At 40.5% G+C, this 17,412-nt stretch overlaps 1 protein-coding gene across 1 annotated transcript in view; it reads right to left on the minus strand.

Moving 5' to 3' along the window:
* The window catches only part of slc7a8a (solute carrier family 7 member 8a), a 60,382-nt gene extending 44,285 nt beyond the window's left edge, over positions 1-16,097 (minus strand). The window contains exon 1 of the mRNA XM_061913622.1: positions 15,649-16,097. Coding sequence (XP_061769606.1) covers positions 15,649-15,784 — 136 coding nt within the window. The 5' untranslated portion in view covers positions 15,785-16,097. The remainder of the gene's footprint in view (positions 1-15,648) is intronic.
* Positions 16,098-17,412: the final 1,315 nt, after the last annotated feature.

Here is a 17,412-nt window from a genome sequence, read left to right on the forward strand (position 1 = left end):
TCGGAACAGAGAGGGGGAAAAAATATCCGGACTGTTATTGGCACAAAGTTCAAAAGCCAGCATCTGTGATTGTATGGGGGTGTATTAGTGCCCAAGGCATTGGTAACTTACACATCTGTGAAGGCACCATTAATGCTGAAAGGTACAAACAGGTTTTGGAACAACATATGTTGCCATTCAAGCAACGTTATCATGGACGCCCCTGCTTATTCCAGCAAGACAATGGCTAGCCACAAACTTTTTTGCAATATGTTGCTGCCATTATATTATAAGTTAAAGGTTCAAATCCAGGCTCGGGATCTTTCTGTGTGGAGTTTGCATGTTCTCCCCGTGAATGCGTGGGTTCCCTCCGGGTACTCTGGCTTCCTCCCACTTCCAAAGACATGCACCTGGGGATAGGTTGATTGGCAACACTAAATTGGCCCTAGAGTGTGAATGTGAGTGTGAATGTTGTCTGTCTATCTGTGTTGGCCCTGCGATGAGGTGGTGACTTGTCCAGGGTGTACTCCGCCTTCCGCCCGATTGTAGCTGAGATAGGCGCCAGCGGCCCCCGCGACCCCGAAAGGGAATAAGCGGTAGAAAATGGATGGATGGATTATTTGCAATAAAAAAAAGTTTTTAATTTCAAACATAAATATCTTGTCTTTGCAGTATTTCCATTGAATATAAGTTGAAAAGAATTTGCAAATTATGGTATTCTGTTTTTATTTACGATTTACACAAAGTGCCAACTTCGCTGATTTTGAGTTTTGAAGACTATCAGGCCTCCGCTGGCTGGCTTGCAGTTTCATGAAGGAAGCAGTTTGGTCTCAGATCTGCTTGATAAGCACATCTCTGTTCCTCCTGTCTGACTCGTTGGTTTCCACTACAATCTCCTCACAATACATCTGCGGGCTTTCAGACAGCTAAGAGGATTGTTGATTTTTTAGGATACAACGTCTTCACCAGTCATGTGCATTTTTCATTTCAATTAATACCGCACTGCATCTTAAGAAGGAACATCAGTAGTTTTAGTTCCTGACTGGAGCCAAATATGGTTCCTTAATGCAGTGGTTCTCAACCTTTTTTCAGTGATCTACCCCCTATGAACATTTTATAAATTCAAATACCCCCTAATCAGAGCATAACATCTTTGGTTGAAAAAAAGAGATAAAGAAGTAAAATACAGCACTACGTCATCAGTTTCTGATTTATTAAGTTGTATAACAGTGCAAAATATTGCTCATTTGTAGTGGTCTTTCTTGAACTATTTGGAAAAAAAGAAATAAGAATAACTAAAAAATGGTTGAAAAATAAACAAATCATTCAATTATAAATAAAGATTTCTACACATACAAACCCTGTTTCCATATGAGGGGGGAAATTGTGTTAGATGTAAATATAAACAGAATACAATGTTGTGCAAATCCTTTTCAACCCATATTCAATTGAATGCACTACAAAGACAAGATATTTGATGTTCAAACTAATAAAATTTATATATTTTTTCAAATAATAATTAACTTAGAATTTCATGGCTGCAACACGTGCCAAAGTAGTTGGGAAAGAGCATGTTCACCACTGTGTTACATCACCTTTTCTTTTAACAACACTCAATAAACGTTTGGGAACCGTCGAAACTAATTGTTGAAGCTTTGAAAGTGGAATTCTTTCCCATTCTTGTTTTATGTAGAGCTTCAGTCGTTCAACAGTCCGGGGTCTCCGCTGTCGTATTTTACGCTTCATAATGCGCTACACATTTTCGATGGGAGACAGGTATGGACTGAAGGCGGGCCAGGAAAGTACCCGCACTCTTTTTTTACGAAGCCACACTGTTGTAACACTTGTCTTGCTGAAATAAGCAGGGGCATCCATTATAACGTTGATGACAACATTGAACAATGACAACATATGTTAATCCAAAACCTGTATGGACCATTCAGCATTAATGGCGCCTTCCCAGATGTGTAAGTTACCCATGCCTTGGGGACTAATACACCCCCATACCATCACAGATGCTGGCTTTTGAACTTTGCGCCTATAACAATCCGAATGGTTATTTTCCTCTTTGTTTTGGAGGATACCACGTCCTCTTGTTTCCAAAAATAATTTGAAATGTGGACTCGTCAGACCACAGAACACCTTTCCACTTTGTATCAGTCCATCTTAGGTGAGCTCGGGCCCAGCCAAGCCGTAGTCGTTTCAGGATATTGTTGATAAATGGGTTTGGCTTTGCATAGCAGAGTTTTAACTTGCACTTACAGATGTAGCAACCAACTGTAGTTACTGACAGTGGTTTTATGAAGTGTTGCTGAGCCCATGTGGTGATATCCTTTACACACTGATGTCGGTTTTTGATGCAGTACCGCCTGAGGGATCAAAAGTCCGTAATATCATCGCTTACGCGCATTGATTTCTCCAGATTCTCTGAACTTTTTGATGATTTTACGGACCGTAGATGGTAAACTCCCTAAATTCCTTGCAATAGCTTGTTGAGAGATGTTGTTCTAAAACTGTTCGACAATTTGCTGACAAAGTGGTGACCTTCACCCCATCCTTGTTTGTGAATTACTTAGCATTTCATGGAAGCTGCTTTTATACACAATCATGGCACCCAACTGTTCCCAATTAGCCTGCACACCTGTGGGTTGTTCCGTATAAGTGTTTGATGAGCATTCCTAAACTTTATCAGTATTTATTGCCACCTTTCCCAACTTCTTTGTCACATGTTGCTGGCATCAAATTCTAAAGTTAATGATTATTTGCAAAAAGTTTTTCAGTTTGAACATCAAATATGTTGTCTTTGTTGCATATTCAACTGAATATGGGTTGAAAAAGATTTGCAAATAATTGTATTCCATTTATATTTACATCTAACACATTTTCCCAACTCATATGGAAACAGGGTTTGTAGAAGTAATCATCAACTTAAAGTGCCCTCTTTGGGGATTGTAATAGAGATCCATCTGGATTCATCAACTTAATTCTAAACATTTCTTCACAAAAAAATAAATCTTTAACATCAATATTTGTAGAACATGTCCACAAAAATCTAGCTGTCAACACTGAATATTGCATTTCTTTTTACAGTTTATGAACTTACATTCATATTTTGTTGAAGTATTATTCAATAAATATATTTACAAAGGATTTTTGAATTGTTGCTATTTTTAGAATGTTTTTAAAAAAATCTCACGTACCCATTGGCATACCTTCAAGTACCGTACGCGTACTCCCATTTGAGAACCAAATCCTTAATGCATGCATTATTTATATATATATTTATACTTTCAAAATATATATATATTTTTTAAAATCAGATTATTTACACATTTGAATTTTGATTAATCGTAGTAAATTACTTGCTTGAATCAATTAATTTAACTTTGGAAAAGACCCAATATTTTGACACAGATGCATATCTAATGTCCAAATGTCATACAAGGACATATTTAGTGCACCTGTCGGAGTCTCCTCACTCATCTTTGCACCAATGCATGCATTGACCTGATCACTGACTGCATAGCAACTCGCGTCACCTAACAGGTAACCCACCTGCGGTTAAAGTAAAAGAGCATGTGCACTCAAAATAAACGTTGTGTTTCTTCTGCAGTGTGATATTAGTTTGTGATTAATCACTGCATTAACTTTGACAGCCATAAATTAATACATATACAAATGTCCACGAAATGCTTCCATACCAAAAGTGAATACAGCGCTCATGTCTCAGTAAGAAATGGTGTTATCTTGGGCTGGGCGATATGGACGAAAAAGTATACCTCAATATATTTTTACTTAAACTCGATATTCGATATATATCTCAATATATTTTTGGGTGAAAGTATACATATACAGAAGTTAATTTTTGAGCGATATTGAAGTGAATGACAACTGTACTGTAAACAGTCAGTGACACTTTTATTAACCCAGTTAGTTAAAATGGGTATTAACTAGGGGTGTAACGGTACACAAAAATTTTGGTTCGGTACGTACCTCGGTTTAGAGGTCACAATTCGGTTCATTTTCGGTACCGGAAGAAAACAACAAAATATAAATTTTTTGGTTATTTATTCACCAAATTTGTAAACAATGGCTTTATCCTTTTAACATTGGGAACACTATAATATTTGTGCCCACATTAATCCACATTAAACTCCCTCAAGTTGTTGCCTATATTAAATAAAATGACAAAACCTTTCTTCTACATATAAAAGATGCAACATTAAACAGTTTCAAGTCAACTCATCATGCTTAATTTACTACAGCATTGAGGAAGCCTGTAGTTGACTTTTATTATGTAAATGTTATAATTTGGTCAACATGTGATAGCAGGGACCCTGCCATTCAAAACTAGGCTGCTACATTACTAATGATTAATGTAACTATAGCTGAAAAAATAGTACAAGAGCAATAGAGAGACTATTCTTCCCTGAAATCTATGGAGTTCATGTTAGTTCATGTGTACTAACAGACAGACAGGGCTTTGCTGCCCCAACACACGCACACACACACACGCACACGCACGCACACACACACACACACACACACACACGCACACACAGCAAAATGAGCTAACGTTACGCTAAAAAATAATTAGCCCTCACCTCAAGCCAGAACTGCGAGCGAGCTGAGCTGTAGTTTAAGTTTCTAAAAGGTCAACGGGCTCATAATGATGCTAGTAGTAGTTGTGACTGAGAGGTGTTTTTTATAATTCGGGGACAGTACACTGTCCGCTGCTAAACACATATCTGCTCGACGCTGAAGCATTGACTACATGAGCTCTGAATACGCACTGCTGATTGGTTTTGTACGTAACCAATCAGATGGTTGTGTGGGCGGGACAATGCTGGGTGCTGAGCAGAGGTGGGTAGAGTAGCCAGAAATTGTACTCAAGTAAGAGTACTGTTACTTTAGAGATTTATTACTCAAGTAAAAGTAAGGAATAGTCACCCAAATATGTACTTCATTAGAAGGGGTTAGTGCGTCTGCCTCACAATACGAAGGTCCTGTAGTCCTGGGTTCAAATCTTTCTGTGTGGAGTTTGCATGTTCTCCCCGTGAATGCGTGGGTTCCCTCCGGGTACTCCGGCTTCCTCCCACTTCCAAAGACATGCACCTGGGGGTAGGTTGATTGGCAACACTAAATTGGCCCTAGTGTGTGAATGTGAGTGTGAATGTTGTCCGTCTATCTGTGTTGGCCCTGCGATGAGGTGGCGACTTGTCCAGGGTGTACCCCGCCTTCCGCCCGATTGTAGCTGAGATAGGCGCCAGCGCCCCCCGCGACCCCGAAAGGGAATAAGCGGTAGAAAATGGATAGAAGTAAAAAGTATGTTGTGAAAAAACTACTCAAGTACTGAATAACTGATGAGTAACCTGATTGTTTAATGATTACAGCAACAAATAATGCACAAAAACATAAAAATAGCAATGAACAAATTCAGAGCCAGGAATATCTCTTAAGCCACTAAAACAATAATATATATTAAATAATAGTACATTAAAATAAAAAAATTAAGGCAAATTGAGCCACAATAACTTAGCAGCACCATAGGCTCAGTAGGCATTCATTGACTGATTGATTGATTGAAACTTGTATTAGTATATTGCACAGTACAGTACATATTCCGTACAATTGACCACTAAATGGTAACACCCCAATAAGTTTTTCAACGTTAATCAATTACTTAATAAATGACCAAATCGAAGTGATCTATCTCATATATACATATACATACACACACATATCATATATATATATATATATATATATATATGCACACATATACATACAGTATATAATTTATATTTATTCATTGCCGTTTTTGTTCACATGTTAAAGGTGTTTTAATGAATATACATGCATGTTTAACATATAGATTCCTATCTTTCAGAAAGACAAGAATATAAGTTGGTGTATTACCTGATTCTGATGACTTGCATTGATTGGAATCAGACAGTAGTGCTGATAACGTTCACGTTTTCAAATGGAGGAGAAAAAAAGTTCCTCTTTTCCGTCTAATACCACATTAAAGTGGTTGGTTTTTGGCATCTTATTTGTCCAGCTTCCATATTCGTTTTTATACACTTTACAAGAAATACATTGGCGGCAAACTCCGTAGCTTGCTAGCTTGTTTGCGCTGGCTTTCGGAGACTCTTATTTTGTTACCACAGGCGCGATGAAGCGGCACTTTTATTGTGAAGACAGGAACTGTGCGATCGGCCTTTAGGCTTTTGACGGGAAGTACGGTTGAAATTAAAAGTGTCTTTTTTCCTTTACACTTTTGATTTATTGATTGAAACTTTTATTAGTAGATTTCACAGTACAGTACATATTCCGTACAATTGACCACTAAAGGGTAACACCACAATAGGTTTTTCAACTTGTTTAAGTCGGGTCATGTGACCGCCTGGCTCTGTTTGATTGGTCCAACGTCACTAGTGACTGCATGTGATTGGTGAAACGCAGGAATGCGTATCCTACTTTGAAGCTCTGTCATAAACCAAAACAAACATTAACAGATCGATAAAAAAAAGTAGCGAGTAGCGAGCTGAATGTAGATAAATGGAGCGGAGTAAAAGTAGCGTTTCTTCTCTATAAATATACTCAAGTAAAAGTAAAAGTATGTTGCATAAAAACTACTGGAAGTACAATTTATTCCAAAAGTTACTGAAGTAAATGTAACGGAGTAAATGTAGCGCGTTACTACCCACCTCTGGTGCTGAGACTGAGGCAGAAAGCAGAGCAGCTTGTTAAGACTTTAGCTTACAAACTCGTTCGATACACCTCCGAACCGGACCGAAACCCCCGTACCGAAACGGTTTAATACAAATACACGTACCGTTACACCCCTAGTATTAACAGCACAGAAAATAAACTGATTAAGTAGGACATAATTACATAACATATATAAAATAGAAAAATAGTCTATGTGAAATAATTAACATTTTTGTCCAAATAATACAAAATGTATCAAACTCTGGTAAAACATTTTTTTGCAGGCCGGTACTTTGGGATTTCCCATCCTGGTTCCATGACCCGCCCTATCTTGCTTCTGATTGGCCTGTCCCTAACCAATCGTGACTCATCATAGTAAACAACCAACCAATCATGGATGTTCTTATAGTGCAAGCAGTCTTGTAAGGAGGAAGGAGAGGGGTTTAGTAGCCCACGGTGGGTGGGCAGGGGAGAACAAGGAACACAACAAATAAAATAAAATGAAATAAATTATATCGATATTACGATATTTTTTTAACCCATGTCTTGTTCAAAAATATATCGATACATCTTACAAACCCGATATATCGCCGAGCCCTAGTGTTATCCATTATCTCTGCAAGGCACCGTGTAATAGATAAAAAAGGATATACTTTATGGTAGTCTATGTTCAGCTTGTATAGCAGTATTTATTTTACCCTCCATTGAAATTCAGTCGGGCAGCACTGTGATACAGGGGTTATTGCATCTGCCTCACAATATGGAGGTCCTTGGTTCGATCATGCGCTCTGGATTTTTTCTGTGTGGAGTTTGCATGTTCTCCCCGTGACTGTGTGGGTTCCGTCCAGGTACTCCGGCTTCCTCCCACCTCCAAAGACATGCACCTGGGGATAGGTTGATTGCTAACACTAAATTGGCCCTAGTGTGTGAATGTGAGTGTTGTCTGTCTGTGTTGGCCCTGTGATAAGGTGACGACTTGTCCAGGGTGTACGCCGCCTTCAACCCGAATGCAGCTGAGATAGGCTCCAGGACCCCCCGTGACAATGAAAGGGATAAGCTGTAAAAAATGGATGGATGAAATTCACTCAACACACGGGCATTATTGTCTAAATAGCTGGCAACACAGCAAGATACAGTAACTGTGTCTTCAGCCTGGTGGTGGTAAGGCATGTTCATGGTCCTGGGCTGCATGAGTGCTGCCGGCACATGGAAAGCTGTAATAGAGTCCTCTGACATTCTGAAGCCAATAACTGAGCCACATTAAGATTAGCAAGTTGAATATGCAGCACGGCCACTCGAGCCAGCTCAGTCCTGATATCATAAATCAAACATTTAAGCATGCAGACGAGACACATGAAACGTTCTGCAGCACTACCTCCGTCAAACCCCTTGCAGTGCGAGTGCAAACACAAATCAAATCCACTAAATAAATACAGCTTAGCAGCAGACTAATACAAAAGTGTTATCGGGGCAGGGCTGCTTTTTTTTTTACCCCAATTGGCCAAGAGTTGTAATCCTGATTCAAAGGCGAGGGAGACAAGTCACCTGATCTCACGCAGCCCTCGCACGTGACCTGAAAGCCGTGCTGATGCGTGGACTTTGGATGGCCATAAACGCCTCCAAGTGCACCCAACAAAGAACATGTTTTGGGCTTTCTCAGCCTTCCTGTCTGAAGACTTAGTGGAAAAAGTCACGATAAAGGTGGTTCTCTGTCCCCCCCCCTCCCTTATTTTCTCTCGTCTAGCAAACCTCTCGGGACTTCCTGTGCCCTCCTCTTTCCTCCGGTTGCCACGGTAACACATGAATGAATGACTCATCCCCTAAACCCCCACCTCCTTCACTCCCACAATAACCTGTCAAGGTCAACAGGAAAACCACACGCATGGTGACAGGTGCGGCGCCCTCCATGGGATGTGGTGAAAATGCTTAGGAAGTCATGCATGTATCTTAAAGGCCTACTGAAATGAGATGTTCTTATTCATACGGGGATAGCAGGTCCATTCTATGTGTCATACTTGATCATTTCGCGACATTGCCATATTTTTGCTGAAAGGATTTAGTAGAGAACATCGACGATAAAGTTCGCAACTTTAGGTCGCTAATAAAAAAGCCTTGCCTTTACCTGAAGTAGCTGATGATGTGCGCGTGACGTCACGGGTTGTAGGGCACCTCACATCCTCACATTGTTTACAATCATAGCCAGCAGCAGCTAGAGCTATTCGGACCGAGAAAGCGACAATTTCCCCATTAATTTGAGCGAGGATGAAAGATTCGTGGATGAGGAAATTTAGAGTGAAGGCCTATAAAAAAAATATTTTTAAAAAGGCATTTTTAGACACATTTACTAGGATAATTCTTGGAAATCCCTTATCTGCCTATTGTTTTGCTAATATTTTAGTGAGTTAAAGAGTACCTTAAAGTCGGAGGGGTGTGGCCACGGGTGTTTTGACGCCAGAGTCTCTGAGAGAAGTCACGGCAGCTGCAGGAGGACGCTGGCTCCGCTGATCTCCGGTAAGAGGCGACTTATTTCAACAATTTTCTCACCGAATACTGCCGGTTGACATGTAGTCGGGATCCATGTTCGCTTAACCGCTCTGATCTATAGTAAAGCTTCAGCTCCGGGAATTTCAAACAAGGAAACACCGTGTGTTTGTGAGCTTCCAACCTCCATCTTTCTACTTTGACTTCTCCATTATTAATTGAACAAATTGCAAAAGATTCAGCAACACAGATGTCCAAAATACTGTGTAATTGCGCGATGAAAAAAGAGATGACTCTTAGCCGTAAGTGGTGCTGGGCTAATATGTCCCCTCCAACCAATAACGTCACAAACACGTGTCATCATTGCGTCATCATTCCGCGACGTTTTCAACAGGAAACTCTGCGGGAAATTTAAAATTGTGATTTAGTAAACTAAAAAGGCCGTATTGGCATGTGTTGCAATGTTAATATTTAATCATTGATATATAAACTATCAGACTGCGTGGGCGGTTGTTGTGGGTTTTAGTAGGCCTTTAAACTTGGGCTATTCAATCGGCGGCCCGGGGGCCCACATCCGGCCCGGGAATTACAAAATACCGGCCCCCGGGTTCAGTTCAAAACTTGGGAGACAAATTATTCTGCGGCAAATTCATAAAAACACTCCTGTTGTAAAAAGGAACTTGGACCACTTGAAACATGGTGGCAGATCCTTGCATTGAGATTTTCTAAACAAACACTAGGGTCCAGATTTGGGATTTACATAACTGCAAGTGTTCCTCAAGGCACCTATTTAAGTCCTCTCCTCGTTTGGGATTTACATAACTGCAAGTGTTCCTCAAGGCACCTATTTAAGTCCTCTCCTTTTTGGCAGGTACAATTATTTTTTTATAGCATTCCTCAAGGTTCTGTTTTAGGTCCTCTCTTTTTTACCATTTGTGCTCTTCAGTGGCTCACTTACCACTCATAAAACCGCAGCCGATTCTCAAAATGATTCAAAGAGATTATATTTGACTAGCTTTTCGCAGTAGGTCCTTAAAAATGACAAAGCAGTCCTTTAACTTGCCTGTTTTTAAGAACCTTTTGCAAAAAAAGCTAGTGAGCTAAGTGTCTCACAAGTTTTATGAACTGAACTCGCGGGCCACTAAAAAGCCCAAATGATAAAAAGAGAGGACCTAAACTGCAACCTTGAAGAACACCAATAGTATACACATTATGAAGAAGAATTGTACCTGCATCCTTTACAATAGACATTTGACTTTGGTTCATTTATTTTGTCAGAGCGTTCCTGTAACCCTGACAAAATAAATAAACGAAAATGAAATTTCTACTGTAGAGGACATTGTTTTTCCTGTATACTCAAATTAAGACTAAAAATAGAAGTGTTCTGGAAATGTGGCCCCTAAAACAATTCAGGTGAAAATCCCTGTCCAAGACGTTGTATAATTACTCGATAAATAGTCAATGACTTACGGACAATTTTCAACCAATCTTGTTGAAATTGAACATATCTGCTCGTCAATCCACAAAACGTGCTGAAATTACAACGGGTGTTTCGTCGAGCCGTGTGAGAAATTTCAAGTCAATCAACTTCGCAAGTTCAATAACAGCAGCCACTGTGTGGTGATTAGATACAGCTCCCCAAGTGCAGACATTTACAGAATTTGCCGCTGTTTTTTTTTTTTGGGCCCGCTGCACATTAATGGAATAAAATGGAGCAAATGTAGGGGTGTAACGGTACGTGTATTTGTATTGAACCGTTTCGGTACGGGGGTTTCGGTTCGGTTCGGAGGTGTACCGAACGAGTTTCCACACGGATATATTAGGTAGTGCACCGCAGGTTGTGTAAATAAGCAGAGCAAGGCACAATACATGGCAGGCTAGCAGCAACCGGGCTGGGACAACATGCAAAAGCCAGAGCTGGAAGACCCTCCTGCCTCGTTAAGATCTCCCTTTTGGGAACCCTTCAGCTTCGCGGTGCGATATAATAATGGAGGACGGATGTTTGCCGACATTGTTCAGCAGCATTGGGGTATGCTTCTGCCAACACGTCAAACATGCTAACCCCTTTGAAGCGGCACCACCCCCAAGTGAACATCACTTTAAGGAAGAGAAAGAGGAGCGTGGTGCCAACTCCGCATTCAAGCAGCCTCTCCTTGGCCAGCAAGGCAGGGCTAAAGCGATAACAAATGTTTTTATAGCAGCACATTTAAAACCATCCATCCATCCATTTTCTACCGCTTGTCCCGTTCGAGGTCGCGGGGGGTTGCTGTATTGCATTCAAACTAGATTTTGACCCACTTCTATGGTGGATGAACAATAAGCCCGTATAGCCTCTTACTACCAAGATAGCCTAACTGGGGGTGGGGGAACTAAAGTTAATCTGAGGCTGAGTTGACTTGAAACTGTTTAATGTTGCACTTTTTATATGTAGAAGAAAAGTTTTGTCATTTCATTTCTTCTAAACAACAACTGGAGGCAGTTTGATGTTGATTAACGTGGACCCCAACTTAAACAAGTTGAAAAACTTATTGGGGTGTTACCATTTAGTGGTCAATTGTACGGAAAATGTACTGTACTGTGCAATCTACTAATAAACATCTCAATCATTTAATCAATCAAAAAAAGCACTTTATATGTAAAATGTTTCGTTAAGAAACCATTCTGAGCCTTATCTTATTTAGTTTTTATTTTATATATGTTTAACACATTAACCCTGGCAATGGACCCTGTGTGTATATGTATGTTATGCCATTGTTTACAAATTTGGTAAATAAACAACCCAAAAATTTATATTTTGTTGTTTTCTTACTGTACCGAAAATGAACCGAACTGTGACCTCTAAACCGAGGTACGTACCAAACCGAAATGTTTGTGTACCGTTACACCCCTAAGGAAATGGGCATAATATAAAAATAAATTTAAAAAAAGCTGTCAATATTACAAAATTAAGAAAATATATCATATTGGCCGACCGCATGCTTCGATTTTTCAGCATGCAGCCACTAGTGGAAGTAGTTTGAACACGCTTGGCTTACAGCATCCATCCATCCATTTCTACCGCTTATTCCCTTTCGGGGTCGCGGGGGGGGCTGGCGCCTCAGTGCTTCTCAAATATTTTCTTTCTTTCAGGAAGAACAACATATTTCCTGCCTTACTCTACACCATGACTATAAATATAATCTTTTGTATATACAATTGCTAGTAATGCAGCATAACATTGTAAGCTTATTAACCGTGGTTACAGGGAAGACAAGTGCTACATGTGCTTTTGCTACGGAAAAAAAAAAGGACGTTCCCCAGGAGAGGCCCGCCACGCTACAGTATTGGAGAAGGACTGGCTTACAGGAACAAATATCATTGTGACCCAACTGTAAGACCGAAAACTGAAAAAGAGGGGTCATTTTATATTCAGGGATCTAGAAATGTTAGCATCTTAACCAGGGGTGTCAAACTCATTTTAGATCGAGGACCCCATGGAGAAAAATGTACTCCCAAGTAAAATCATGGCACGATAACTTAAAAATACAGACAACTTTAGATTGTTTTCTTTGCTAAACAATGGAACAAGCACATTCTGAAATTTTACAAATCATGTGGTTAGGGTTTTTTTTTTTTTTTACAATTACATGTTCCGGTTAATAGTATTCTATCTTTATTTGTCGTTATTTAAACTTTCTGAATAAATGATGTGATAATGCTCATCAGTCAACTCATTGGTGTTAATTTTCAATCTATCAAGATAAAAATAATTATATGAAAATCAAATCACAGGATGTTATTTGTGTAGTTTGCTCATTTTCATAGACTGGTGGTTTATTTTTATTTTTTTACCTGATCCAGCCCTCAGGCCGTACGTTTGACACCCCTGATCTAAACCAACAGGTGGCGCCAAACAACTTCTCCCCAAAAACTTGTCAGAGCTTTACTGCCTGTCACACACACACACACACACACACACACACACGCACGCACGCACGCACGCACTCACACGCAGGCACACACACACACAAACACACACACACACAAGTGACTTGGAGAGACATACAGTAAAGGCCTACTGAAACCCACTACTACCGACCACGCAGTCTGATAGTTTATATATCAATGATGAAATATTAACATTGCAACACATGCAAATACAGCCTTTTTTAGTTGACTAAATTGCCATTTTAAATTTCCCGCGAAGTGTCGTGTTGAAAACGTCGCGGTATGATGACTCGTATGATGACGCGTGCGTTTGACGTCTCGGGTTGTAGCGGAGATAATTTTCCAGCCCAATCCAAGCTATAATTAGTCTGCTTTAATCGCATAATTAAACAGTATTCTGGACATCTGTGTTGCTGAATCTTTTACAATTTGTTCAATTAATAATGGAGAAGTCAAAGTAGGAAGATGGAGGTGGGAAGCTTTTAGCCTTTAGCCACACAAACACAGTCGGTGTTTCCTTGTTTGAAATTCCTGAAGATGAAGCTTTGCTATGGATCCCGACCAAATGTCAACCGGCAGTTTTCGGTGAGAAAATTGTGGTAATTAAGTCAGCTCTTACCGGAGACATCAGCGGAGCTTCCGTGCAACATATATATGATATATGTTGCATACTATTATATGTTATATTTGGACACTGGCCATGTTCAACGGGTAAATGTACATAGTAAGTACATTTACATAGTAACTCACACACACACACACACACACACACACACAAACACACAAGTGACTTGGAGAGACATATATGATATATGTTCCATAATATTATATGTTATATTTGGACACTGGCCATGTTCAACTGGTAAATGTACATAGTAAGTAAATTTACATAGTAACTCACACACACACACACACACACACACACACACACACACACACACACACACACACAAGTGACTTGGAGAGACATATATGATATGTGTTGTATATTATATATGTTATATTTGGACACTGGCCATTAGAGATGCGCGGTTTGCGGTCTCATCCGCGGATAAACCGCGTGTCGGGCGGGTGACATGACGAAAAAATTGATTTTAAATAGATTCGGGCGGGTGGCGGTTGAACCATTCGGAAATATTTGATATACTTAGTTCAGGGATCGGCAACATTTACCATTTAAAGAGCCATTTTGACCCGTGTTATAAAGTACAGAAGACAATAGGAGCCGCAAGTATTCCCGCGAATATCTGCTGGCGGTCACCCAGAAAACAAGTATAAAGGCGAGCTACGAAGCAATTGACTTTGACGCTTTCTACAAGATGTACAAACAGCTTGCCAGTCCCGCAACATGTTGTATGTGGCTTCCGCAGATTCCTGCACACGACTGCAAGGCATACTGGGTGACACAGAGTACACTGATAGTTGTGATATAAACACTTTTAACACTCTTACTAATATGCGCCACACTGTGAAGCCACACCAAACAAGAATGACAAACACAATTCGGGAGAACATCTCACAGTAACACAACAAACGCAACACAAAAAATACCCAGAATCCTTTGCATCGCTGACTCTCCTGGCTACATTATACACCGTTAGCACCAACCCCCCCCCCCATCCAACCCCCCCGCGCCGGTAAGATGGGCGGGGTTGCGGAGGGCGCTGGTGCCTACCTGGTGCCTACCCTGGCTACAATCGGGCGGAAAGCGGTGTACACCCTGGACAAGTGACCACCTCATCGCAGATAGTAAGTAAATGCACATAGTAACTCACACACACACACGCACAAATGACTTGGAGAGACATATATGATATCCTTTGCACAATATTATATATTATATATGGCGGATGGCGTGGCACAGTTGGGAGAGTGGCTGTCAGGGGCGCCGAAAAGGAGGGGTAAAGGAGATGAATTCTAGGGGCCCATGATGGTGGGGGGCCCAGAGAGGCCCCCTAGTGATGATAAAATTATAATGCAGAAAAAATAATGACACTAACTTGGGGGCCCTGTAAAGATTCTTTTCATGGGGCCCAAAATCCCTAGCGGCGCCCCTAGTGGCTGTGCCAGCAACCTGAGAGTTCCTGGTTCAATCCCCACCATCCTAATCACATCCATTGTGTCCTTGAGCAACACACTTCACCCTTGCTCCTGATGGTTCCTGGTTAGCGCCTTGCATGGCAGCTCCCGCCATGAGTGTGTGAATGAGGAAATAGCGTCAAAGCGCTTTGAGTACCTTAAAAAAAAAAGATTGAAAAGCACTATACAAGTATAACCCGTTTACCAGTATTTGGACACTGGCCATGTTCAACGGGTAAATGTACATAGTAAGTAAATGTACATAGTAACTCCCTCACACACACACACACATGCACTGTACATAATAAGTACATGTACATGTAAAAGTGCGCCATGTGGGTAAAGGTAAGGTGAGAGACGAGGTGTCAGTTGCAAGATCAGTGGCGTTTTGTGACTCAAAAAAAATACTTTCGCGTGTTGTAAATGAGTCATTAAAGTTCCCAATGCAGGATGAGTGGTGTGACTTACCAACAATTATACCACAGGCGCTCACCAGTCCTATTTCCTTCTTCAGTGCAACTCCTCCTCCTCCTCCTGCTTCTGCAGACTCTTGCTCGCTGGCATCTTTGGCAGATGCACCTCGCCGCCGGGGACCGTCCGACATGTTTAGTCTCCTTGCGTATAATGTTGTCTCCTAGCTGTTTGTCGGGCGCGCTCCTCGTCCTTACGCGCAAAGAAGCGCTGGGATAGTTGCGCTGTCAGCAACCCGCCAGGCGCCGGCTTGTCATGAAGAAGTGGCACAAAACACCCACGCAGCTTGGTCGGGTGTCCAAAATCCTCCCGTGGTGCCTCAGGTCCACAGCTGGTGCCTGATGTTCTAAACAAAAAAAAAATGTACCGCGCGTTTAGTGTCTTTCTCGCATCCTCGCAGGCGGGAGGTGTTCTTCAAAGCAGCGTCGCCCACAGCCGCCCTGAGTTTTTATGCGCGCACGATGACGTTATTGGGCGGACTATCCATGCTGTGGACACTAGCTCCGCCCATCCCGTGTTTTTAATCCTCTCGCAGGACTCTCCCCTGTTTTCATCAGCTGTTCAATCACTCACGCCATATGACTCTGACTCGTTTATTCGGATCAATGCATACTTCAGTGCAACCAGGAGCGAGGAGACTCCAAAATACAGCTTGAAACAGCTCGAGATTAAAAAAATTTAAAAAAAGAAACAAAAAAAAAACTGTTTCAGGGGTTGTGCGCAAATAAATGCAAGCGTGCAAGTAAAAAAAAAATGTTTTTTTTAATTCCTGGATGACAATCTGACAAAAAAAAATGGATTTGAGAACACATGGGGTGTTTTCTAAAGAAAATGTGATCATCTGGGATTAGTCATCCATCCATCCATTTTTTGCCGCTAGCCCCTTTCTGGGTCGCAGAGGGGTTGTAGCCTACTCCCGCTGCACTTGTGCGGAAGGCAGTGTACACCATGGACAAATCACCATCTCATGAAATATACATACATATATATATGAAATGTACATACATATATATACTGTGTGTATAATATACTGTATATATATATATATATATATATATATATATATATATATACATATATACATACACTTATATATACATATACAGTATATGTATGTATATTTATATACATACATGCATCTATATATACATACACATATATATACACATATATGTACAATATATACATATACACATAAATATATATATACATATAGACATACATACATATGTATATATGCATATACATACATACACATATATATATATACAGTATATACACACGGCGTGGCGCAGTGGCAGAAGTAGAGTGGCCGTGCGCAACCCGAGGGACGCTGGTTCAATCCCCACCTAGTACCAACCTCGTCACGTCTGTTGTGTCCTGAGCAAGCCACTTCACCCTTGCTCCTGATGGGTGCTGGTTAGCGCTTTGCATGGCAGCTCCCTCCATCAGTGTGTGAATGTGTGTGTGAATGGGTAAATGGGGAAGTAGTGTCAAAGCGCTTTGAGTACCTTGAAGGTAGAAAAGCGCTATACAAGTACAACCCATTTATATACATGCACATATATGTATACACACACACACATATATGTATATATATATATATACATATATGTATACACACACACATATATACATATATATACATATACATATATATACATATACATATACATATACACATATATATACATATACATATACATATACACATATATATACATATACATATACACATATATATATATATATATATATATA

The sequence above is a fragment of the Nerophis ophidion genome, linkage group LG10 (assembly GCF_033978795.1).
Source record: "Nerophis ophidion isolate RoL-2023_Sa linkage group LG10, RoL_Noph_v1.0, whole genome shotgun sequence".
Taxonomy (NCBI): Eukaryota; Metazoa; Chordata; class Actinopteri; order Syngnathiformes; family Syngnathidae; genus Nerophis; species Nerophis ophidion.